Below are 25,037 nucleotides of genomic sequence, written 5' to 3'. Positions count from 1 at the left end.
GGGGGGGGAGGGAAAGGGAGGTGTAGGGGGGGTGGGGGTGGAGGGGAGAGAGGGGGGGGGAGAGAGGAGGAGGGGAGAGAGGAGGAGGGGAGCCGGGCGAGCGGGCTGCAAAAAGCGAGCAGGCTGCAAGCGAGCAGGCAACATCATTCGCAGCGCGTGAACACAACGTGCAGCCATTGTGACGTCACCACGTCATCAGCCAAAGCTAGCCGAATTTCTAAGTTATTTGAAATTTTTGAACATTTTGATTAATAACTGGAGATAATGCATGGATATTTCAGATAAGGCGATTTTTGACTTCACGGGATAAAACTACAGGAATATGTTAAAAATTTTACCGTTAGAGCGTAGTTTTTTTTAGTAGTATCATTATGCGCACACGCACACGCGCACACACACACACACACACACACACACACACACACACACACACACGATCAGAGTTTTAATAGAAGACAAACACATACACAACATAGTCAAAAAACAAACAAACAATAATAGTGCTATAATAATAGTCTATTGTAGTTCGGAGCTTATTTGAGATTGTAGTGTTTAGTAGCCTGATGGCTGTAGGGAAGAAGCTGTTCGTGAACCTGGACTTTACAGTTTTCAGGCTCCTGTATCTTCTTCTTCGATGGCAGTGATGAGATGAGTGTGTGGCCAGGATGGTGTGGGCATCTGATGATGCTGGCTGCCTTTTTGAAGCAGCGACTCCGATAAATCCCTTCGATGGTGGGTAGGTCAGAGCCAGTGATGGACTGGGCAGTGTTCACAACTTTTTGCAGTCTTTTCCACTCCTGGACGTTCAAGTTGCCGAACCAGGCCGTGATGCAACCAGTCAATATGCTCTTTACTGTGCACCTGTAGAAGTTCAAGAGAATCCTATTTGACAAACTGAATCTCCGTAACCTTCTCAGGAAGTAGAGGCGCTGATGAGCTTTCTTTATAATTGCATCAGTGTGCTGGGTCCAGGAAAGATTAAATTAATTACCTAAAATAGTAGAATTCAATGTTCGTACCATTGGTTGTAGGTTATGCAAGTGGAATATGAGGTGCTATTCCTCCAGTTTGTGTGTGGCCTAACTCTGATATTGGAGGAGGCCCAGAACAGAAAGGTCAGTGTGGGAGGTAGACAAAAATGCTGGAGAAACTCAGCGGGTGCGGCAGCATCTATGGAGCGAAGGAAATAGGCAACGTTTTGGGTCCAAACCCTTCTTCAGACTGATGTGAGGGTAGGGGAAGGGGGGGGGGGGGCGGCGGAAGAGGTGGAGCCAGAGGGCTGAGGGAGAGCTGAGATGGGGAGGAGAAAGTAAGGACTACCTGAAATTAGAGAAGTCAATGTTCATACCGCTGGGGTGCAAACTACCCACGCAAAATATGAGGTGCTGCTCCTCCAATTTATGGTGGTCCTCACTCTGGCCATGGAGGAGGTCCAGGACAGAAAGGTCGGATTCGGAATAGAAGGCGGAGTTGAAGTGCTAATTCACCGGGAGATCAGGTTGGTTATTGCGAACCGAGCGGAGGTGTTCGGTGAAGCGATCGCCAAGCCTATGCTTGGTCTCACTCTTCCTCTCTCCGAACTCATCATGTTTAGCAACCGGGAAATCCTTGGCGGGCTGAGCACAAGAGTTTGGCAAAACGGTCACTGAGTCTATGCTTGGTCTCGTCGATGTAAAGCAGGTCACATCGGGAACACCAAATGCAGTAGATGAGGTTAGAGGGAGTCCAGTTATTTTGTTACCCAAAGAAGTTTACAGTTAAAGTCAATGTGATTAAATTAGTTAATTTTGTTGTACTGTGCAGAGATATCAAACAAGCAAACTGCACTGATTTTTGTATCTTACATTCACTACATCTTTTCTGATTTTCTCCATTTGTTTTTCCAGGGGTAGTCTTTTGACCCGTACCTTAGCAGACATTGTAAATAAGGAAGACTTTGTGTTAGATTCAGAATATCTCACAACTCTTCTGGCATTTGTCCCGAAGTAAGTTCCCTGCATGGTTGGAGATGTTGAGTTTTAATGGTTCTATTTAAATGCTTTTACAACCGGTTACTATTTATATTGTTTTCATTATTCATTAGGTCCAATTATGTTTCCTGGCAAAAGACATATGAATCTCTGTCTGACATGGTGGTTCCTCGATCAACCAAGTAAGGATAATTTCCAAAAGCTAAAAGATTTGTAGCATAATGAAGTTTATTTATTCTGTTTCAACTGAATTATAATTTATAATGTGGAGAGGGAGTGGTAGTATAGTGTTGTGACTATACTGTACATCTTGCAACACTGGTTGTTCAGACATTCTGTGAAATTTAATGTGGGGCTTCTTTCAAAATTGTAGATTTCAATTGAATATCTGGTTGACTGGGAGGCAAAACTTAAGAAATGTGGCACTAGGCCACAGCTAGGAAATGCAGAGGAGAAATGGATAATAGCTTGGAGATAAAACTAAAGGAGAGATTGATGACCCGGAATGAGTGGAGATCAAAAGGAGAAATGATTAGAAATATGGGAGATGGGGAAAGAGGATCCTGGGATTGGGGAGGCTGGGACTGAAAAGGATTTGACAGGGTGGGGAGTGGGAAATATGGAGGAGGATTGAGTAGAAATTAGGCCAAGAGAGGAGATCAGGAAGGAATTCACAAGATAATCAAGAAGTTGGAAGGTGTTGGGAAAATCCAGCAGAAATGGAAGAACATTTGGACGCCTGTAAGTCTGTGGGGGATTAGGCTTCTCAGCCAGCTATACTGTACGTAGGCTTGGAAGAGAAATGGGCTGGTAATTGTGAAGGGGTGGATGATCCAGCCCAGTGGAGGAGGGCTACTCTATGGTCAGTAATATTAAAAAAAAATCAAGGGTCAAAATTATTTTGTCAGTAAATGTGCAATTGGATATTTTCACAAATTAGCATGGAATTATTTACTGGGCTTTGACTTAGTGAGGAGGCTGAAGATGGCCAGAGAACCAGTAAAGTCAAGGATATGGAGGTTCAGTCCTAGATGATTCCAGAGTTGCATGAATATCTATTATCTCCACATTCCACCCATAAGCAGGCCAAACAGTGGCTGAGAGACCATTCTACTGCAAGGAGCCACAACTGGATTCCCTGACACTGGGAGGCCATGGGGGCTGTGAGGGCTGTTGGCAATCTGAAGAGAGGCAAGGTTGACAATAGGGCAGGCAGCATTCAGTTGAAAGATCTGGTTGGGGAGGATAGGTGCTTGTTGTAGTTGGATATAGGGTTGTATAAGCTAGATGTTGTAATTGCTGAGAGAACAAATGTTTCCTTGATGGGCTTAGTGTACCAGGCGTGCTGAAAGAGTTGCTTATCCTAATGTATGGCTATGTTTAATAGGGATTGCGGAGAAGATTGAAAAGGAATTGACAGAGTGGGGAATCATGAGGATGGGCAGAGCAGAAATAAGGAGTTTGGAGAATGATCGAGAGGTTTGAGGGTGTTGGGAGGAGGCAGCTGATATTTGTCACATCGATTATGTCATTATTCAGCAACTTTGGTACAACACATGTGACAGCAGATTATATTTGTTCAAATAACAGAAATTCACCCATAAAGCATTCACAAATCACAACTCCAAATTTGGAGATACGGAATAACATTTGTTCTAATGGGATGTGTGAATAAATTAACACAAATGTTTTCCCAACTTGCATTTGTTCACACATGCATAAATGATGTGCCTTTATGTTATGGAAAATGTCCTGACCATTTCCTAGGTAATGCATCCCCTGCCCCCCTCCAGTAACACAGGGATCAAGTAACTAGTCCCCACCTTCCTTATGGGTCAAAATCCTTGAACACCCTCTCCAACAAGAGTGTGGGTATACCCAACATCTCCAGGATAGTTCAAGAAGGCAGCTCACCACCAACCACCTTCTCAAGGTAAATTAGAGATGGGCAATTAAATGCTGGCTCAACCTGCAAAGCCCACATCCAGTGAATGAACCATTGGAAAATTAATCCCCTGCCATTGACATTGTGCCATGTCTGATATTTAAAGCATTCCTCAACCCTACGTTATACATTTTGTCATGAGAGGCCATGGGTAATGAGGGAGTTAAAATCAAGCCATATAAAGCATTGTAAAAATAACTGGGTTATATGCAAGGTCATTTTTATAATAATCCTGTGTTTTTTTTAACATAATTAGGAAAAGCTTCCTGTACTATATTCACATACTGTATATCTCTCAGAAAAAGGAAAAACAAAGGACGAAAAAATATTTTAATTGAAAATCAGTTACTGTTAATCATTGACTAGAAGTAATTTGTCTTTTCTTAATTATTACTTCACTTCTAATCTAAATGGTACAAGTGCACTCTGCAAGGCAGCTAGACGTATACTTCACTCTGCTAATTATTGCTGGTGGTAAAGAAACATCAATGTGATTGTTAGATTAACTATTGGGGGTAATCAATTCAAGCTTATTGGGGGGGGGGGGGGGGGATTTTAATCCACATTGTAAAATAGCACTTGATAATGCTTTCTGTTATTTACTTATTATATGGGAATTCATAATAACTATTTAATTTTTAATTTTGGAAGTATGAATAAAGAACACTTTTCCTGAACTGTGACTTATTTATGCACACGGAAGGTACCCTGTATAGGAATAATTAACTGACTGTTGTATAGCAATGCGCACTTCAGAACCAAGTCAGAGCACAGGAGTGGAATTTTACCTTCATGCATTATAAGCAGATGGAAAATTCCAGTGCAATTGGATGTATGTGCAGTATTTTGTATGTACTTACACATTCTAATAATTTTAATCAGGAGTAGAAGTATTTGAATTTTGCTTTCATTGAATCAACAGTTAAAATCATTTTAATTACAACTCTTAAAAACAGTTGTTTCTAACAATAATGCACAACACCTTGCAAAATAATACTGAAGCTAATGACACACACTGTCGTTTATGTGAATGATTCGGTGAGTTTAGGTAAAGCACAGCTAAGTTAAGTGATATTACCCATAAATTTAATCAAAACTATGAAAAAAAACAACCAACACATTTTTGTTTACAGGATGATCATTGAAGATATGGAGGGTGCCCTCTTTACAGTAACTCTCTTCAAAAAATATGTGGATGAATTCAAAACCAGAGCCAGAGAAAACAAGTAAGTTTTGAAAGTCATAGAGTATATTTAAGTATTTTAACATAGAACATAGAACAGTTCAGCACAGGAATGAGTCCTTCAGCTCACAATGTATGTACCGAACATGATGTCAGAGATAGACACAAAATGTAGGTGTAACTCAGCGGGGCAGGCAGTATCTCTGGAGAGAGGGAATGGGTGACTGATCATTCTGAAAAAGGGTCTTGACCTGAAAAGTCACCCATTCCTTCTCTCCAGAGATGCTGCCTGCCCCACTGAATTACTCCAGCATTTTGTGTCTATCTTCGATTGTGTCTTGTGTCTATCTTCGATTCTGCAGTTCCTTCCTACACATGATGTCAAGTTAAACTGATCTCATCTGCTTTACATGATGCATATCCCTCTATTCCCTACACTTCTTGTGCCTATCTAAAAGCCTATTAAACTCCACTATCATATCTACCTCCACCACCATTGCTGGTAATGCGTTCCAGGCTCCCACTAATCTGTGTACAAAACTTGCTCCACACATCTCCATTACATTTCCCCCCTTTCACCTTATGCCTTCTAGTGTTGGACATTTCCACCCTAGAAAAAAGGTTCTGATCGTCCATCCTATCTATGCCGCTCATAATTTAAACTATACATAACTAAAACTCTGATCTTGTTATCTTCCAGTTTGCGCGGTCTTTCTATTTGTGTAAAAACGGTTCGCGATAGCGCTACGATTTTACGCCAGTACACTCACTTTTCTCCTGTGCTGCGGGTACACTAAGTTTCGTTCCGATTGGTTGAATGTTGTAAAAGTTAGCAAGATTTTAAAAATCTTAAAAAACGTGCGTGCGAAGATCGATCTCTTCTCCTGCCAGTCAGCATTGCGTGGATTAGTCTCTTCCCCTGTCACTCCCCGGGACGGTCCGCCCCTTCCTGCGCCATCGCTTCTTTACTGGAGCTGAGGATGGCCGGCGGAGGTTTCCAACCGTACACAATTTTCGGAGGGACCCGAAGCAGCCCAGCCCAAAGCAGCCCAGCGTCGGAGGCCCTGCCCAGCCCAGCTCAGTGTGGGAGACACAGCCCAGCCCAGAGTCGGAGATGTCGCTGATGTCACCAAACGCAGAGAGGAGACTCTGATCCCGGCGGAGGAGAACGACCAGCGACCAGCGCCCGCTGTGAGTCCCCATCGCACTGCCAATTCCAGCCACTCCCCCTCTGGTCCCCCTCGCTGGCTCCTCCCCCCTCCCTCATGATGCCCCTCTCCCCCATGGCTCTTCCCCGTCTTTTCTCCGAGCTCACTCCCCCCCTCTCCCCCTGCGAGCACACACACCCTTCTCCCCCCTTAATCCCCCCCCCGCCCACACACACAACCCCACCCGCCCACACACACAACCCCCCCCCGCCGCGCACACAACCCCCCCGCCCGCACGCACAAAACACCCCCCGCGCGCACAAAACCCCCCCGCCCGCGCGCACAAAACCCCCCCGCCCGCGCGCACAAAACCCCCCCGCCCGCGCGCACAAAACCCCCCCGCCCGCGCGCACACAACCCCCCGCCCGCGCGCACACAACCCCCCACCCGCGCGCACACAACCTCCCCCGCCCGCGCTCACACAACCTCCCCCGCCCGCGCGCACACAACCTCCCCCGCCCGCGCGCACACAAACCCCCCCGCCCGCGCGCACACAACCCCCCCCGCCCGCGCGCACTCAAACCCCCCCCGCCCGCGCGCACACAAACCCCCCCCGCCCGCGCGCACTCAAACCCCCCCCGCCCGCGCGCACACAACCCCCCCCGCCCGCGCGCACACAACCCCTCTGCCCGCGCGCACACAACCTCCCCGCCCGCGCGCACACAACCTCCCCGCCCGCGCGCACACAATCCCCCCGCCCGCGCGCACACACCCCCCCCGCCCGCGCGCACACAACCCCCCCGCCCTCCTCGCACACAACCCCCCCGCCCGCTCTCACACAACCCCCCCCCCTCGCTCACACAACCCCCCCCCCCGCTCTCACACCCCCCCCCCCCGCCCCTCGCCCACAACCCCCCCGCCCCTCTCACACACCCCCCCCCCCCGCTCACACACCCCCCTCCCCCCGCTCACACAACCCCCCCCGCCCCGGCGCACACAAACCCCCCCCGCCCCGGCGCACACAAACCCCCCCCGCCCCGGCGCACACAAACCCCCCCCGCCCCGGCGCACACAACCCCCCCCCCCCCCGCGCACACCCCCCCCCCCCCCCCCCCCCCCCCCCCCCCCCCCCCCCCCCCCCCCCCCCCCCCCCCCCCCCCCCCCCCCCCCCCCCCCCCCCCCCCCCCCCCCCCCCCCCCCCCCCCACCCCCCCCCCCCCCCCCCCCCCCCCCCCCCCCCCCCCCCCCCCCCCCCCCCCCCACCCCCCCCCCCCCCCCCCACCCCCCCCCCCCCCCCCCCCCCCCCCCCCCCCCCCCCCCCCCCCCCCCCCCCCCCCCCCCCCCCCCCCCCCCCCCCCCCCCCCCCCCCCCCCCCCCCCCCCCCCCCCCCCCCCCCCCCCCCCCCCCCCCCCCCCCCCCCCCCCCCCCCCCCCCCACCCCCCCCCCCCCCCCCCCCCCCCCCCCCCCCCCCCCCCCCCCCCCCCCCCCCCCCCCCCCACCCCCCCCCCCCCCCCCCCCCCCCCCCCCCCCCCCCCCCCCCCCCCCCCCCCCCCCCCCCCCCCCCCCCCCCCCCCCCCCCCCCCCCCCCCCCCCCCCCCCCCCCACCCCCCCCCCCCCCCCCCCCCCCCCCCCCCCCCCCCCCCCCCCCCCCCACCCCCCCCCCCCCCCCCCCCCCCCCCCCCCCCCCCCCCCCCCCCCCCCCCCCCCCCCCCCCCCCCCCCCCCCCCCCCCCCCCCCCCCCCCCCCCCCCCCCCCCCCCCCCCCCCCCCCCCCCCCCCCCCCCCCCCCCCCCCCCCCCCCCCCCCCCCCCCCCCCCCCCCCCCCCCCCCCCCCCCCCCCCCCCCCCCCCCCCCCCCCCCCCCCCCCCCCCCCCCCCCCCCCCCCCCCCCCCCCCCCCCCCCCCCCCCCCCCCCCCCCCCCCCCCCCCCCCCCCCCCCCCCCCCCCCCCCCCCCCCCCCCCCCCCCCCCCCCCCCCCCCCCCCCCCCCCCCCCCCCCCCCCCCCCCCCCCCCCCCCCCCCACGCACAACCCCCCCCCACCGCAACCCCCCCCCCAACGCAACCCCCCCCACCCCCCCGCCCCACAACCCCCCCCCCCTGCAACCCCCCCCCCTCGCAACCCCCCTCCCCCACAACCACCCTCCCCCCCGCAACCCCCCTCCCCCCCACAACCCCCCCGCCCCACAACCCCCCCCGCCCCACAACCTCCCCGCCCCACAACCTCCCCGCCCCACAACCTCCCCGCCCCACAACCACCCCCCCACCCCACAACCCCCCCCCGTCCCACAGCCCCCCCCGCCCCACAACCTCCCCGCCCCACAACCCCCCCCCCCCATAATTTCCAAAATACACTATGTTTTTTACTTCTTTTATGTCTCTGTGGTTAATGCACTTTTTGGGTTCTAGATGTGAAAAACATGAGCACAATTACTTTTGTCCAATCCATAAGAAGCATGTTCAGAAACCTCATAAATGGCATTCTCACCAACGTAACAAGTAACATTACAGCTCTGCCAGCTGTCAGAAAATAAGGGGTTGCGATTTTAAATTTAAATGAGCAAATTATTTGTTTGAGCAAAATGCATTAAAAAGGATTAGTGGTATTGCAATTACTGTTTCAATTAAAAATTCAGCACCAATAATAATTAAATGGCATTAGATATTGAGGCTGGGGAATGGGGATTTGAGTAGGGATGGATCAACCAAAGAATGTAATTATAACTTTCAAAATGAAATTATTCTATTACGACAAGTGACAAAGTCACATTTTCTGTAGTCTAATCTATCTTGCCAACAATTGTACAGTATCTATTACAATCCCATATCCCATAATTAACAAGCTATATTTCAAGTTTTGTGTTGGTGGTGAGAGCCACAGTGGGATGCATGTGTCTAGTATGCTGGTATAAATCCAAATGTCGCTGGCTAGCAAATCTTACAAAAAGGGGAGCCAAGTGCGAAAGCTTCCCCCTAACCTCTGCATCATCAAGAGTCCCCAGTGCCTTCTTGTGGCAACACACGTAACTGAGACCACCTAATACAGTCCTTCCATGAGAATATGCAGGGTACAATGCAATTTTATGGAGCTACAGTGCATTCAGAAAGTATTCAGACCCCTTCATTTTTTCCACATTTTGTTACGTCACAGCCTTATTCTAAAATGGATTAAATTCATTTTTTTTAAATCATCAATCTATACACAATACCCCATAATAAAAAAGTGAAAACAGGTTTTTAGAAATTTTTGCGAATAATTAAAAAGAAATAACTGAGATATCACATTTACATAAGTATTCAGACCCTTTACTCGGTATTTTGTTAAGGCACCTTTGGCAGCGATTATAGCCTCAAGTGTTCTTGGGTATGACGCAACAAGATTGGCACACCTGTATTTGGGTAATTTCTCCCATTCTTCTCTGCAGATCCTCTCAAGCTATGTCAGTTTGGATGGGGAGCGTCGATGCACAGATATTTTCATGTCACTCCAGAGATGTTCGATTGGGTTCAAGTCCGGGCTCTAGCTGGGCCACTCAAGGACATTCACAGACTTGTCACCAAGCCACTCATGCGTTGTCTTGGCTGTGTGCTTAGGGTCATTGTCCTGTTGGAAGGTGAACCTCTGCCCCAGTCTGAGGTCCTGAATGCTCTGGATCAGGTTATCATCAAGCATCTCTCTGTACTTTGCTCCGTTCATCTTTCCCTTGATCCTGACTAGTCTCCCAGTTCCTGCTGCTGAAAAACATCCCTACGGCATGATGCTGCCACCACCATGCTTCACCGTAGGTATGGCATTTGCCAGGTGATGAGCGGTGCCAGACGTGATACTTGGCATTCAGGCCAAAGAGTTCAATCTTGGTTTCATCAGACTAGCGAATCTTGTTTAGGTGCCTTTTGGCAAACTCCAAGCGGGCTGCATGTGCCTTTTACTGAGGAGTGGCTTCCGTCTGGCCACTCTAACATAAAGGCCTGATTGGAGGAGTGCTGCAGATATAGATGTCCTTCTGGAAGTTTCTCCCATCTCCACAGAGGAACTCTGGAGCTCTGTCAGAGTGACCATCGGGTTCTTGGTCACCTCCCTGAACAAGGCCCTTCTCCCCCGATTGCTTGGTTTGGCCAGGCGGTGGTTTCAAAGTCCTTCCATTTACGAATACTTTCTGAATGCACTGTACATCATAGTTTCCCCATGAGACGTTGAGTGAAGCAAGGCTATGTCCTATCTGCTCTTCTGTTCTTTGCCTTCCCGACAGACATGAATAGAGTGTACCTTCACACCAAAAGTGACAGGAAGCTCTTCAATCTAGCACGATTGAAAGCCAAGATGAAGATGTGAAGTGTGCTTATAAGGGAACTCCTGTACGCTGATGATGCTGCACCCATCATCCAAATGGAAAAATATGTTGGGCTGATGGATAGACAGTCTGATGCTTGCAACTTTTATCAACTGACATTAAGAAGACTGTTGTCATGGGTCAGGGAAATCAACTCTCCCTGAAATCACCCTAAACACCAATCCACTGGAATATGCCAACAAATTCACCTACTTAGAATCCACTGTGACTGATAGCCTCCATATGGATGAGGAAATCAATTCACACATAGATGAGTCGTAACCACTTTTGGGATGCTAACCAAGCGGGTATGGAAGAACGGGAAACTCATAGTCAAGATCAAGATAACTGTATTCAAATTGTGCACCTAGAGCACATTACTGTACAGCAATGAGGCTTGGGCAAATTGAATAATTTTCATTTCCACTGTCTTCATAGCATGCTGGGAGTTTCTTGAAAGGACAGAATCACTAAAGAATCTGTCCACTCCCTGATCGACATGCCTAGCATCCCTGCAATCCTCAAGCAGAAGTGTCTCCGCTGGCTTGGACATGTACAAAGGATTGAAAATGGACGCATCCCAAAGATGTGCTGAATGGGAGGTCGCCAATGCCTGAAGGGCAAGAGAAAGACCAAAGCTTTGCTACAAGGATGCAATTTAAAAAAGATATGAACAATTTTAACATTGGTGATGACAACTGGGAAGCAGCTGCTGAGGACTTAGGTGAAGAAAGGATATCCATGTGGGTATGAAGCACCACAATAGGATGCGGTTCAAGACCTTGGAGGCAGAGCGCCAACGTCAAAAAATGGTCAGCAGCAACAATTCAATGGCCAGGGACAACTTCACATATCAAGGAAAGGCCTAGTCAGCCACAGTCATTATTAAGTGTGTAGGAAGGAACTGCTGATGCTGGTCGGGTAGAGACCCTTTTTCAGACTTCTTTAATCAATATTAATATCATGTTATCCATGTAATTTTTTTTGTGGCAGTAAATAAGTATATCCTCCATTTTAGTCCTTTAGAAATCTTCAATTACTATGTGCTTTCATGAAACCATTGAAAACATTTTATTTAGACTCCCTGTCTGCGATTATTAATGATGGTCAGGTTTGTCTAGAGTAGACTTAAAACAATCGGAAAAAACAATCATGTAAGGAACAGATTTACTCGAGGGATTTCCATTTCTAAAGTTGCCTATCTACTTTTCTAAAGTCTATCTACTTTTCAAAGTGCTTAAGATGGCCTGGAAGTCCAGAATCCCAGTAATAACTTCTGGTGAAACTCTGATTGTGGTGCTATTGCAGGATATAACTCTTCTTTAAAAGTATTTATTTTTATGAACGGTCATAATCTGATGAAAAATGAGCCACAAGAATCTAATTGTCAATCCATCGCCACCACCTGGGTAGCATTTCATCCATTAATACATAACACTATTGACTGGCATTCCACTGAAACTACCAGAATGGAATTAGTTATGTCCTTTATATATTTTGCCTTGACGTTGGAATGAAAATCAGGCAAAATATATAAAGGACATAACTAATTTTATTCTGGCACTTTCAGTGGGATGTCAGTCAATAGTGTGATGTATTAATGGATAAAATGCTACCCAGGTGGTGGGGATGGATTGACAATTAGATTCTTGTGAACTCAACTACAAATATCAGCAGAGTTTTAACACAAAACTGTTCTATGCTAGGTTTCTGGTGCGAGAATTTAACTATAGCGAAGAGGAATTGCATGCTGAAAAGGAGGAAATGACACGACTAAATGCAGACAAGAAACAACAGTATGTGAGTATTTTATTCCTACAATTAAATCCTTTTAAATGTTATATATTGACACTTACTATAGAAACGTTGAAATGCTAAAGTTCGTAAAATACAATGCATTAATTTAAAACCAAATATCATCAAATTACATGCAAAAAAAATAAGCTCCAACACTGTATAAACCACGTGATAAACGCCATAGGTACAGATTAGCATAGAATAAATGGAAATGGTGCCAAGCTCAAACCGATCTGTATTAGAAAGTGGATTGATTTGGATTGGGAACATACCTCAGAGTCAAGATATTCATAACTGGTTATGATATAGTTCCTTTGGTTCAGGGGCTTTCTCAAACTCACGAGAAAGACAGACTATACGAGGCAGACTAAACAGAATTTTCAGACTATACAAAAGAGGCACACACACAACATTATTAATCTTCATCCTTTATCTGAACTATTGTACCTGATGAACTGATCCACAGTATAATGATATGATGGTTACAGAGGCAAAGTATGAGTAAATGTTTTCTGTTGTACGAAGCAGCATAAAATCAAAATAACAATTGTGACCAAACTATTTTTAGTTTCAATAAAGTGTGATTACCTGAATTAATTTATTTTACATCACCTTCATTTTCAGGGTCCCTTGCTGCGTTGGCTAAAGGTTAATTTTAGTGAAGCGTATATTGCCTGGATCCACATAAAGGCTTTAAGAGTTTTTGTTGAATCTGTTCTTCGGTAAGTAATAATTTTTCTCCCTAGATATCACGGAAAAAACTTCTAGTTATACATGACCAGCAAAGCTTGGAAATTATTTGTTCTATTCACCAGTGATTGAACAATCATTTATTTAATTTTGAGGCAGAAGATGTTTACCAGAACGCTGCCTGGATTAGAGTATTAACCATAAGGAGAGATTGGACAGAATTGGATTGTTTTCTCTAGAGGTTGAGGGGAGATCTGATAGAAGTGTATAAAATCATCAGAGGCAAAGATAGGGTAGGCAGTCAGAACCTTTTTCCTCGGGGTGCAAATGTCAAAGACTGGAGTTTTTGTTTTATGCAGAGTGGTGGGTACCTGGAATGTGCTGCCAGGGATGGTAGTGGAAGCAGATATGATAGTGGTGTTTAAGAGGCTTTTAGATAGGCACATGGATAAGCAGGGAATTGAGCGACATGGATCATATGCGGACAGATGAGATTAGGTTATTGAGCTTCATGTTTGGCACAGACACTGAGTCGAAGGGCCTGTTCCTGGTCTGTACTTTTTATGTTATATGTTAATGTCAGTGAATGTTAATATCCAGAGTACTCTGGGTGTGGCTTGAGTTGCAGAGGGGTAATATTTGAGCGTGGGAGCATTTGCACTGAAGGCAGATCTACTGTTATAAACTCAGCTCTTTGAGAATACACATCAGTTTACAGTATCCTAAAACCCATGGTAAAGCTTGTCATCTGTTTTAGGGATACTTCCATCACCCTACTGGTGGTTGCGAAACACTTTTATCTTTTGAGTTTTTAGAAGGTTAGTACCAGGGAGATCAGGAATATTTATTAGTTTGAAATGCCAAAAATTGCAATTGCTGGAAATTTGAAATGAAAATTGAAAATATGGGAAATACTCAGCTGGTTAGGCAGCGTCAAGAAACGAGAAACAAAATGAGCATTTCAGGTCAATTAGAACTTTATTAGTACTGGTAAGTGAGAAAATCAGTGTGCATGCTTAAAGTTGTAGAAAGGAGGAGGTTTGAGAGAACCTGTCAGTTGGGGTCCATGAATTATGTGTACAATACAATACAATACAATACAATTTATTTGTCATTTGGACCCCTTGAGGTCCAAACAAAATGACGTTTCTGCAGCCATACATTACAAAACAAAAAGACCCGAGACACAACACAATTTACACAAACATCCATCACATCGCTGTGATGGAAGGCAAAAAAAATTATCTCTCCACTGCACTCCCCCCCCCTCCCGATGTCAGAGTCAAAGTCAAAGCCCCCGGCTGGCGATGGCGATTGTCCCGCGGCCATTAAAGCCACGCCGGGTGACGCAAGGTCGCACACCGGGTCTCGTTGTTAGAGCCCCCGGCGTGCGCTCGCAAAGTCCCGCGGCCATTCCAAGCCGCGCGGGGCGGTGCTGTAAGGCCCCACTCCAGGTGCTCTTCAACCCCGCAACTCGGGCGGGAGAAGTCGCCGTTGCGGAAGCCCCGAAAAGCGGTCTCCCAGCAGCGGTCCACCTGCTCTGGACTCGGCCAGCTCCGCGACGGTGAGGTAAGTAGTCGGCAGCTCCACAACTGGAGCCCCAGGTCATTCCTGTTGGAGGCCGCTCCACGTTGCAGCCCCAACGACAACGGAGACCCGACAAAGAAAAGGTCGGGTCTCCCGTGCAGGGAAAGATTTTAAAGTTATATGATGTGCAGTTGTTCCAGTGTGTGTGTGTGTGTGTGGCCTCACTTAGCAATAGAGGAAGCCATGGACAGAATGGGAATGGGAAGGAGAATTAAAATGGTAAGCAACCAGAAGATCCAGCAGGCTCCTTGCGGACAGAGTGCGAGTATTCAGAGAAACAGTTGCCTAGTGTATGATTGGTGATGTAAAGGAGGCCACATCAGGAGAACCAAATTCAATCAACAGGTTTGGAGGAGGTGCAACTAAATCTCTGTCAGTTGGGGTCCATGGATAGTTGGGGTCCTTGGATAGAGGTGGGAGAGGAGGCAGACGGGTTAGGAGGGAAGGGATGAGCTATCAAGGAGTTATGGAGAGAGTAATCTCTGTGGAAAGTGGAGGGTACAGGAAGATGTGACTGGTGATGGGATCATGCTGAAGGCAGAGGAAATGTCAGAGAATTATGTGTTGGATATGGAGGCAAATGCTCAGCAGGCCAGATACCATCTGTGGAGAGAGAAGGCAGTAGAGCTAATACTCCTGAGTCTTTGATCAGCAATGTCATTTAGATGAAAAGATTATTTCACTTATCTTGCAAAATTGTCCAAATGGGAACCTGTATGCAGTGCTCGTCCTTACATTCATAAATCAACCAATGCTTCTGGCTGATGACTTTTTGTCAGCACTTACAAAAATTAGAAGCGTGTCAGATTTTAAGGATATATGGATTCACGGAAAGGGAGGGAGTAAAGAAATGAATTAACATAGTTGGTTAAAGATGAAAAATTGACTCAATTTTGTAATTATCAAAAACAAATTGCCTGGGGTTAATTTGGAGCTTGTACCTCAGTTGAGAGCTGAATTTGATTTGATATTTTTCAGGTTTTCTTTCAGAAAATATGGAAATATCTCGACACCTCTTTACTGCTTCCAGTGCTTAATATATTGCTCCATATACAATTGGATTTTTTTCAGATATGGGCTTCCAGTTAACTTCCAGGCCATGCTTCTTCAGCCAAATAAGAAAACCATGAAACGATTACGCGATGTGCTCAATGCACTTTTTAAACACCTAGATGAAGTTGCTGCTGCAAGCACCATTGATGTAAGTGTGTACAATGAAGAGCCCATATTAGAGCCCTTTTGTATGCTCAATTGCATGAGGAAACTTGAGCCTTGTTTGCAGGCAGAACTCTGCCAGTACTCCAGTTCTTTCATTTCCCTGCTCAGCACCCCTCTGCTTTGTTGATCTGAGTGTCTTTGGAGGAAATTTGAGTGTTTGCAAATCTTAGTCATCAAGTTCTAGTTTTGTTCTTGATGTTCTTAGACTTAGACTTACTTAGACTTAGACTTGGATCCTTTATTTGACATTCAGACCTTTCGGTCTGAACAAAATGTCGTTGCCTGCAGCCATACATGTAATAATAAACAACAAAACACACAATAAACACAAATTAACATCCACCACAGTGAGTTCACCAGGCACCTCCTCACTGTGATGGAGGCAAAAATCTTAGGGTTACTGTCTCTTCCCTTCTCTTCTCCCTCTGCGCTGAGGCGATACCCCACCAGGCAATGGTAAGTCAGTTCCGCGGCTCACCGAGCTCCGCGAAAGGGCCGGTTCAGCTCCGCGGCCCGGGGTGGTCGAAGCTGCCACCCTCCAGTCCAGCGGACGCAGCTGTTGCCGCGGGAGCTCCTGAAAACAGGCACCAGCCTGTGACCTGCGAGCTCCAGATGATGTTGTCCACTGGCCTGCGGCCGAGCCCCAGATTCAGGCCGCCGCCGCCAGAACGCCGCCTCAGCTACCGGGGCACCGTCTCAGCCCCGCGCCGGGCCGCCTCAGCCACCGGAACGCAGTCCCAGCCCCAGGCCGCCACACATAACACATAACACAACCTAATAACCAAAAATTTAAGTAAACAAGACAAAAAAAACAACACAAAAAAGTAAAAACAGAAGGACTGCAGGCGAGCCGCAGCCGTTCAACAGCGCCGCCACTGATTATACATCCCTGTATTCTATTAATATTTTTAATCACGTTACAGCATTCTTTAGTCATTGAAAGTCTACAATATTACCTTTACAATCCTTAATGGTCAGAAATGAAGACAGAAAATATTAGAAACATGCAACAGATCAAGCTTTACTAAGAATTAGTTGTTCATCTTTAAATCCCTTGGATTTACTCGGATCTCAGATTTTTCCAGTCGTGAAGGCAATTTATGTGGAGAATCGTCATGTCACTTGCAGTAATCTAAACTCTAAATATTTATGGCCAAAGTTCAGAATAACTTTCCAGATATGAGTTCCAGACTGACAATATTTTTCACCATCCCAACTAAAGGCATTACTTGCTCTGTTTGCAATATAAAGCAGTCGCAGTTCAGATGTCTGAAGGAAGCACCAGCACAAGATAATTTATTATAGACAGAAATGTCCTTCAAACGGAAAACAGTAAATACTGATCGAAGTCTTTACAATTACATGATTCGGATGGTCTTTGTGCTCACTCGGGTCACAGTTCTAAGTGGTTGAATGTGGAAGCATGTACAGAATGTGTGCTAAGACTTAATTTGGGCAAATGCTGAACACTATAACTGGTGACAATCAGGAATTTACTCAATGTCTCATTTTCTGTCCTCTGTTCAATATTGCTCCCAAGCTTTTGCCACAGTTTCTGTTCTATATTTGTGATCACTCTGTACAAGGTTCTGATGTCTCTATAGGTAAGTAGATAATGATAAAGCATGAAGAGCACTGCAGAGAGTTAACAAGGACATTTCTTTGTACCTTTGAATAGAAAATGAGGGCAAGATGCAAAACAGATTTACTATTCATTTGAGCTGTCAAAGGGCAATTTCACCCTCAACATTCAAAACATTAAGCTGTGAAGGCCAAGTCAATGGGTATTTTTAAAGCAGAGATAGATTCTTGATTAGTACGGGTGTCAGGGTTTTGGGGAGAAGGCAGGAAAATGGGGTTAGGAGGGAGAGATGGTTTAGCCATGATTGAATGACGGAGTAGACTTGATGGGCCGAATGGCCCAATTCTGCTCCTATCACTTATGACTTTATGATAGGGATCGGCAACCTACGGCCCACAGGCCGGATCTTGCCCATAACCCGAAATCATTCGGCCCACAGGCGTTTTTTTTTTTTTTCCACTTAGTTTCCGCGACCTGGGAACTGCAGCGTGTCCCGGGGCACTTAGGCGACTTGGGCACTACAGCCAGTCCTGGGGCAAGCGAGCCGACCTGGGCGCTACAGACACTCCCGGGGCAGGCGAGCTGACCTGGGAACTGCAGCTAGTCCCGGGGAAGCGAGATGATCTGGGAATTGCAGCCAGTCCTGGGGCACGCGAGGGACCTGGTAACTGCAGAAAACTAATTGAAAAACAGGTGAAAACTAATGAGAAAAACAACACCAAGTGTCACACTGTGGCGATAGATGTGGCCCGCCATTTGCTCACAGACATGGGTCCTGGCCCCTATGCAGAACAAGGTTTAAGACATTCAAACATTCTCAACATTCAAAAATGGAGGAAGGTCAGAAATAATAAATTGTATTCTGAGGCCAAAAAGTAATGATTTTAAATCATGATAAATCTAAAAGTAAGCACCTTTTAAAAAAAAGAATGAATGACATTTTAAAATTACTTGGAGGTTTATGCACTCCAGAAATTTCAACATAAAGAGATCTTCATGCAGCTGGCTCAGCAGTGACAGCCAGTGGCAGCATCTTACAATTATCTGCAGGTTGACAAGATCTTAGTTTTTTCTGATTACCAACTGGTGGGAGACCCCATGACTTTCTGTATAAAAGGGGGCCTGGAAATTTCTCTTTTTTTTCTCTCTCAAGAAAAGGAGACAACTCTGTCATTATGCTAACATTTCTTCCCCATATCCTCTCTCCCTTTCCTCAATTCATGGTAGACAATGTATTGTCTTTCTGTGTGCATGAGGCAGGGTAGTGTGCAATATGTAGCAATGTTACAAAATTTTGAGATTTTAAAAATCCAGTCTGCAATTTATCCCATCAGATAAAGCATAAAAAGAAGTTTAATTTGACACCTAATTCACTTTCATATCTTCAGTATTAAAATTTTATGGACGTTTTCATACTCGGAAATTAGCATCTTGTTCCCTATTGCTTTTCCATTGACTTAACACAAAAGTTGTGATCAACAGGGTTACAGGGTTTCCTTTATTGTCATTCAGACCGAAGTCTGAACGAAATTTCGTGCCTGCAGTCATACATACAATACAATAAAAACCAGCAATAAACACATATTAACATCCACCACAGCGAGTCCACCTAGCACCTCCTCACTGTGATGGAGGCAAAAGTCTTAGGGCTGCAGTCTCTTCCCTCCTCTTCTCCTTCTGCGCTGAGGCGATACCCCACCGGGCGATGTTAAAAACAGTCCCGCGGCTCAATCACCGCGGCCCGGGGTGGTCGAAGCTGCCGTCCACCAGTCCCGCCGACTCGCGGCCGAACCCCGGACTCAGGTCACCGCCACCAGAACGCCGTCCCAGCCACCGGACCACCGTTCCAGCCCCGAGCCGGATCGCCCTCACGTGAGAGAACGCCGTCCTCCGCCACCGTCTCAGCCTCGCGCCAGGCCGCCCCGACTGGGCGCCGCTCCTCCCTCGGGCTGGGCCGCCCCAACTGGGCGCCGCTCCTCCCTCGGGCTGGGCCGCCCCGACTGGGCACCGCTTCTCCCTCGGGCTGGGCCGCCCCGACTGGGCGCCGCTCCTCCCTCGGGCTGGGCCGCCCCGACTGGGCACCGCTTCTCCCTCGGGCTTGGCCGCCCCGACTGGGCGCCGCTCCTCCCTCGGGCTGGGCCGCCCCGACTGGGCACTGCTCCTCCCTCGGGCTGGGCCGCCCCGACTGGGCACCGCTCCTCCCTCGGGCTGGGAGCGCCGTACCTCCCCGAGCTCGGCCACTCCGACAGGAGCACCGTACCTCCCTCGTGCTGGCCGCCCTCACGGGATCGTCACAGCCCCTCACGGAAGCCCTGTTCCAGCCCCGAGCCGGACTGCCCTCACGGGAGCGAGCTCAGGGTGAGTCCTGGCGGGCTCTGCCTCCTGAGCCTCGAGGTCACCAGCTCCGCCATTAGGCCTCAGCGCAGACGGAGGCAGAGAAGGGGAATACGACAAAAAGGTCGCATTCCCCCGCAGGGAGAGACAGCAAGCCCCGTTTCAACCCCCCCCCCCCCCCCCCCAAACACAAACTAAAAAACCAAAAAACTAGACTAACCAAAACGAAAAAAACAAGACAAAAAAGCAAAAACAGACGGACTGCAGGTGAGCCGCTGCTGCCAGGGTAGCGCCGCCACTTCCGAATACCGTCAAATGGACCGTCAAATGGCCAAAACCTTATTAAAAATTAAGAGAACTGAAAGAAATTTTCAGTTATTATCGATTGAAGCATTCTGAAACAAATATTAAACACTTACTTGGATGACTTGAAATTAAAGCATATAATTAGTTAGTTACCCAATTGTAGCTAATTCCAAAATTCAATTACTAGATCTAAACATCTATCCATTTCTTAAGAAAAGATTTACATTTTTAAATAGCCTAAATGTCCAAATATCATTCACACAAGAATTCCCAATATAACATTATTTTAAAATCTCATTGTCCTAAATTTATAGGCCAAAAGGAAGGAATTTAGTGTTTAATTGCTGTAAATTAATGGCCATTTAAATCATCTTGCGAGTGGAATTTTGTGGAACGCACTGGTTTGGAACGTTGCGGTTGCAGTGCATTTGAACACCATGTCGGCATGAAAAATACTGCCGGTTCGGTTGGGCTCCGTCACCTTCTCGCAACTTAAAATTTAGAAGCAACTTAGAAGCGACTTTTCTTTAGCAACTAAACAGCCTAACCAAGATCGATTTGAATAGGCTGCAGAAAAATCGCATTTTAAACCCGCCCCCCTCTCAAAGGTGCCAAAGTCGCGCACACGGGCAGTGACAGATCTGCAGCGCCGCTGAAGGTAAGTTTTGTAACATACCTACAATATGTCCAACAAGGCATTTTTGCCCATTTTCTAGTACAAATGAAATGCTCTCCAATCATGTCCTGCACTTGCAAAAATTGGGAACTTTACAGAAAGATGTGGTGATAGGATGCAAAAACTAGTTATGTCTTATAGAAAAGTAAATAGACAGCAGTAGTCAGAAGAAAGTTTAAAATTATATTACCATTGCTACACTGATGAACTAAATACCATTATGTGAGTACTACAATATAAATCGGCATCTACAGTTGCTTGTTTCTGCAAATATTATGGTTTTCTGCATTTCATTTGTGTAATTTTTGAAATTTACAGCCCACTAAGAAAATGGTCCATCCAATATCTTATCCCAGTTCAAGGAACCTTCAATGTGAGAGCCACATTAACTATTAAATTAACACATAATTTATTACTCCTGAATGATGTTAATTTACAGAGTGTCTCACATAACTAGTAAGCTTGTATAATGATACTCCTTTCACTAAAAAAAACAGGAATATATATAATTACAAAGGCACCTATGCAAGTAAACCTCTTAAGAGTGGAACTGTGCAAACTTTTATAGGCATGTAAACTTTGCCCACTGCTTCTCCTATCATCCACCTCTCCTTAATCCCTCATACATGTAGTCCTCCTTTCATGTAGAATTTCCTCTTCCCCCACCTCCTGCCTCTACATAACCAACTCCATTCAGCCCTTACACTCTTTCTCTGGGCACACTGCTAATGATCTGTCCATGTTCCAATCTTAAGCTACAGATGCTGACCATACGCAGTTGCATGCCCTCAATTCTGGCCTCCAGTTGCATGTGTAACCCTGTTCTGCTTGATGCCAAAATCACACATTTGGCCCCGGCCCTACCCACCACCTGCACATGCTGCTGTCCGAGGTATTGTATGACTACACACACCTGGTCACATTCCAACCCCAGTGGCACTCATCCACACACTCCTCCATCTTCCCTGCTATGCTCCATCCACATGCTGGCCTCCATTCCCTGCCATTCTCTGACCCCAACTCATAATCCTGGATATATTCTGACTGCACATTCAGCCCCATTCCCCACAGTGCTTTGCCTACACACGTGGTCTCTGTCCTATTGTGCCCCATGCACACACTTGCCGAATTCCAGGTTAAGCTCCATCTGCATATTTGTCCCAGGTCTGGGTCACGATTCAATCCCAGAATCATGTTTCCAGTCATGCTCCTGCCCCAGGCTCCCAGTCAAACACCTTGTCCTGTTCCGGTCATGCTCTATCTGCAAAATTGTAGAGCCTTGCAATGGTGTACACAGATTTACACACATACAGTCCAGTTTCTCCAAAGCCATCTATTTTTCTATGTTTGAAAGAAAATTCTTCCAGGCTAAGAATTTACCTGTTACAGAGATAATTTTGAAGTTTTTTTCTATAATACAAAAAACACATTATCAATACTGATTGTTACGGAGTAAAGTTTCCTGCTTATCGGCATGGTAATAGTGGGACCTGACAGTGCATTTGACCATTAATGAAGAGGATAAGGATTGTTCCATGTATTCCCCAGAAAGGAAGGCATAACTTTGGCATACAAGTTGAGTCGGGCTAGGTCTCATGCATTTTCTACACCCTTGACCTACTTTTCACCCTTTTTGTTTGTTTACCCCCCTCCCTTTTTTCAAATGTCCTAATTAATGTATCAGCTAGATATCTTCATCAACAGTTCACCAAGTCAATCATGGCTCCATCCTCACAAATATATTACTGTTGTCTTATCCACCCCTAAAGGTGGGGTGTAGGGAGGGGATCTTATAGAAACTTACAAAATTCTTAAGAGGTTGGACAGGCTAGATGCAGGAAGATTGTTCCCGATGTTGGGGAAGTCCAGAACAAGGGGTCACAGTTTAAGGATAAGGGGGAAATCCTTTAGGACCGAGATGAGGAAAACATTTTTCACACAGAGAGTGATGAATCTCTGGAATTCTCTGCCACAGAAGGTAGTTGAGGCCAGTTCATTGGCTATATTTAAGAGGGAGTTAGATGTGGCCCTTGTGGCTAAAGGGATCAGGGGGTATGGAGAGAAGGCAGGTACAGGATACTGAGTTGGATGATCAGCCATGATGATATTGAATGGCGGTGCAGGCTCGAAGGGCCAAATGGCCTACTCCTGCACCTATTTTCTATGTTTCTATGTTTCTATGTCTACACTCATTTCACTGCAATGGAAAACAAACTTGTTTTCTCTCTTTCCTGATTCTGATGACAAGTCTTTGACTGAAACATTATCTCTATTTATCTTTTAAAAAAAAAAAAAAAAAAAAAAAAAAGAAATTGCTGGAATTGCCGATCATACAGCACCTTTGAATTTGTTGGGCAACGGTTTGAAACTTTAACTTTGGAATTGCTGTCTGATCTATTGCCTATTTGCAGCATGTTCTGTTCAGAGATAGAACTGCAGAATATACAGCCTTGGCAGGTGACGCTGATTGAGGAGTGGGTACATTCAGAATTGATCAAGAGACCTGATTGGGGGAGTACACTGATCCTGGAAGATTATAAATCTGGAAGAAATTAAATAAATATGGAAGCGATGAAGGGATTTGAAAACGAGGAAGAGAAATTTAAAACTGAATTGGTGTTAAACTAGGTCAGCAAATATGAAATAGTTATTGCTGAGGCCCGACTTCAGGGACTTAACTGTACTAGCAACTCCAAGTCTTCATGGCTTGAAGTTTGGAACCTGTTATACATTAAACCAATCTGCAGCCAAATGATCCCAAGTTATTGCTTGCCCTCCTATTGCTTGACATTGCATACCGAAAGAATCATGGAGATCAGTCCAAATAGTCCGATCAATTCATGGCAGCTAACAATAAACATAAGAATGTTGAATTCTTTGGCCAAAGTAGTAAAATACATAATCTAATCACTGATTCACACAAAAACATTCATGCTCTGGAAATAGTCCACAAAAGAACATTGAATCACATTCTAATTTTAACCCAGATTATTTTGACCACTAGCCCAAATTTAATAACATGCTGTCACCTAACTGAATCTAGTATCAATAACATGCTATCGAGAGTATAAGCTTGAAATATTTCAAGTAATTTACTTTGCTAGATCTTTTCAGTGCATTTATCTGGAAATGTAGGCCACAGACACTGACTTCATGAAGGAAAGTCCAAACACCATAAAAGTTTGAATGACATAATCGCAACTTTTAAATCTTAACAAGACTTTTATCTTCCTTGGGCAAGGGCTTCGTAAGTTGACTTAAGTACACTTAGCGGCTTTGAAGAGGAGTGTAAAAAATGTAAACTTGTAAAATTACTTCACATTAAACTGCTGCAATAGCACTTTGATTCAGAAATGATGGAGGAATAATCTTAAAAAGTTCTTCCATAAAGTATCATCAATATCTGGAAATAAGATAAAGAAAGTAGAGGTAATGTCAGGAACATTTAATGGCTTCTATGAATTGGAGATGGGTGGTGGCGGTGCCTTTCTGAAAGAATGAGCTAAATAGTTTTAAAATACATTAACACTTATCAAGTAACCTATCAAGTAATACTTAAAACAGATAAATTTAGCTATTATTATAATACTGTTCCTAACCCTGTTGCATTTCATTTTTATTATAGGCCAACGTGGATATCCCTGGACTGAATGTCAACCAACAGGATTACTATGCCTATGTCTACTTCAAGATTGACATTGACTTATTTAACTTCAAGTAAAGCTTCGGCAATAATGTGAAAAATAGGAGTTGCTTGATTTTATGTTTGGAATATTATATATATATACATATACATGAACATAACATATGGAAATGGATCATGGTGATTTTTTTAAGAATGTTTATCAGAACAAATAATATTAAGATATAATGCTGGTTAAGATTATATAGAACATATTTAATGATAAAATTTGCACAACACTTGTTAGAACATTGTGTCTGATAATCAATAAAATCTAATTGCGTAGATTACATTCATTTCATAAAACATAAGGTTTTATTTAAATTTCATGAATTTATTCAAAATGTAAGTAATTTTGTATCATTTGTTATAGTTTTGTGGATTTTATTTTGCTTAAAATATTTGCCTATGTCCACAACACTGAATTTGTCTTTTTTGATTAAGAAGTTTAAATCGTGTCCTAATCTTACTTCATTTAAAATAAATTGAACTCCCTTATAGCTGATCAATGATCCCAAAAGCCATCCTTGTTGTTTTTCTTTAAATCTCTCAAATTTGCTTTGACTTTAGATCAACGTCATAATCATAAACCTA

General features: G+C 46.2%; 1 protein-coding gene across 2 annotated transcripts in view; it reads left to right on the top strand.

The window, feature by feature from the left end:
* Nucleotides 1–24,548, top strand: part of atp6v1c2 (ATPase H+ transporting V1 subunit C2) — a 36,841-nt gene extending 12,293 nt beyond the window's left edge. For both annotated transcript variants that reach the window (XM_033021598.1, XM_033021599.1), the window contains 7 exons: nucleotides 1,887–1,985; nucleotides 2,084–2,152; nucleotides 5,049–5,141; nucleotides 12,278–12,371; nucleotides 12,993–13,090; nucleotides 15,717–15,846; nucleotides 24,387–24,548. In XM_033021598.1, coding sequence (XP_032877489.1) covers nucleotides 1,887–1,985; nucleotides 2,084–2,152; nucleotides 5,049–5,141; nucleotides 12,278–12,371; nucleotides 12,993–13,090; nucleotides 15,717–15,846; nucleotides 24,387–24,482 — 679 coding nt within the window. In that variant the 3' untranslated portion in view covers nucleotides 24,483–24,548. The remainder of the gene's footprint in view (nucleotides 1–1,886; nucleotides 1,986–2,083; nucleotides 2,153–5,048; nucleotides 5,142–12,277; nucleotides 12,372–12,992; nucleotides 13,091–15,716; nucleotides 15,847–24,386) is intronic.
* Nucleotides 24,549–25,037: the final 489 nt, after the last annotated feature.

This window comes from Amblyraja radiata, chromosome 5 (assembly GCF_010909765.2).
Source record: "Amblyraja radiata isolate CabotCenter1 chromosome 5, sAmbRad1.1.pri, whole genome shotgun sequence".
NCBI classification, from domain to species: Eukaryota; Metazoa; Chordata; class Chondrichthyes; order Rajiformes; family Rajidae; genus Amblyraja; species Amblyraja radiata.
Note: the sequence above shows the minus strand (reverse complement) of the source record. Positions and strands in the feature narration are given on the sequence as shown.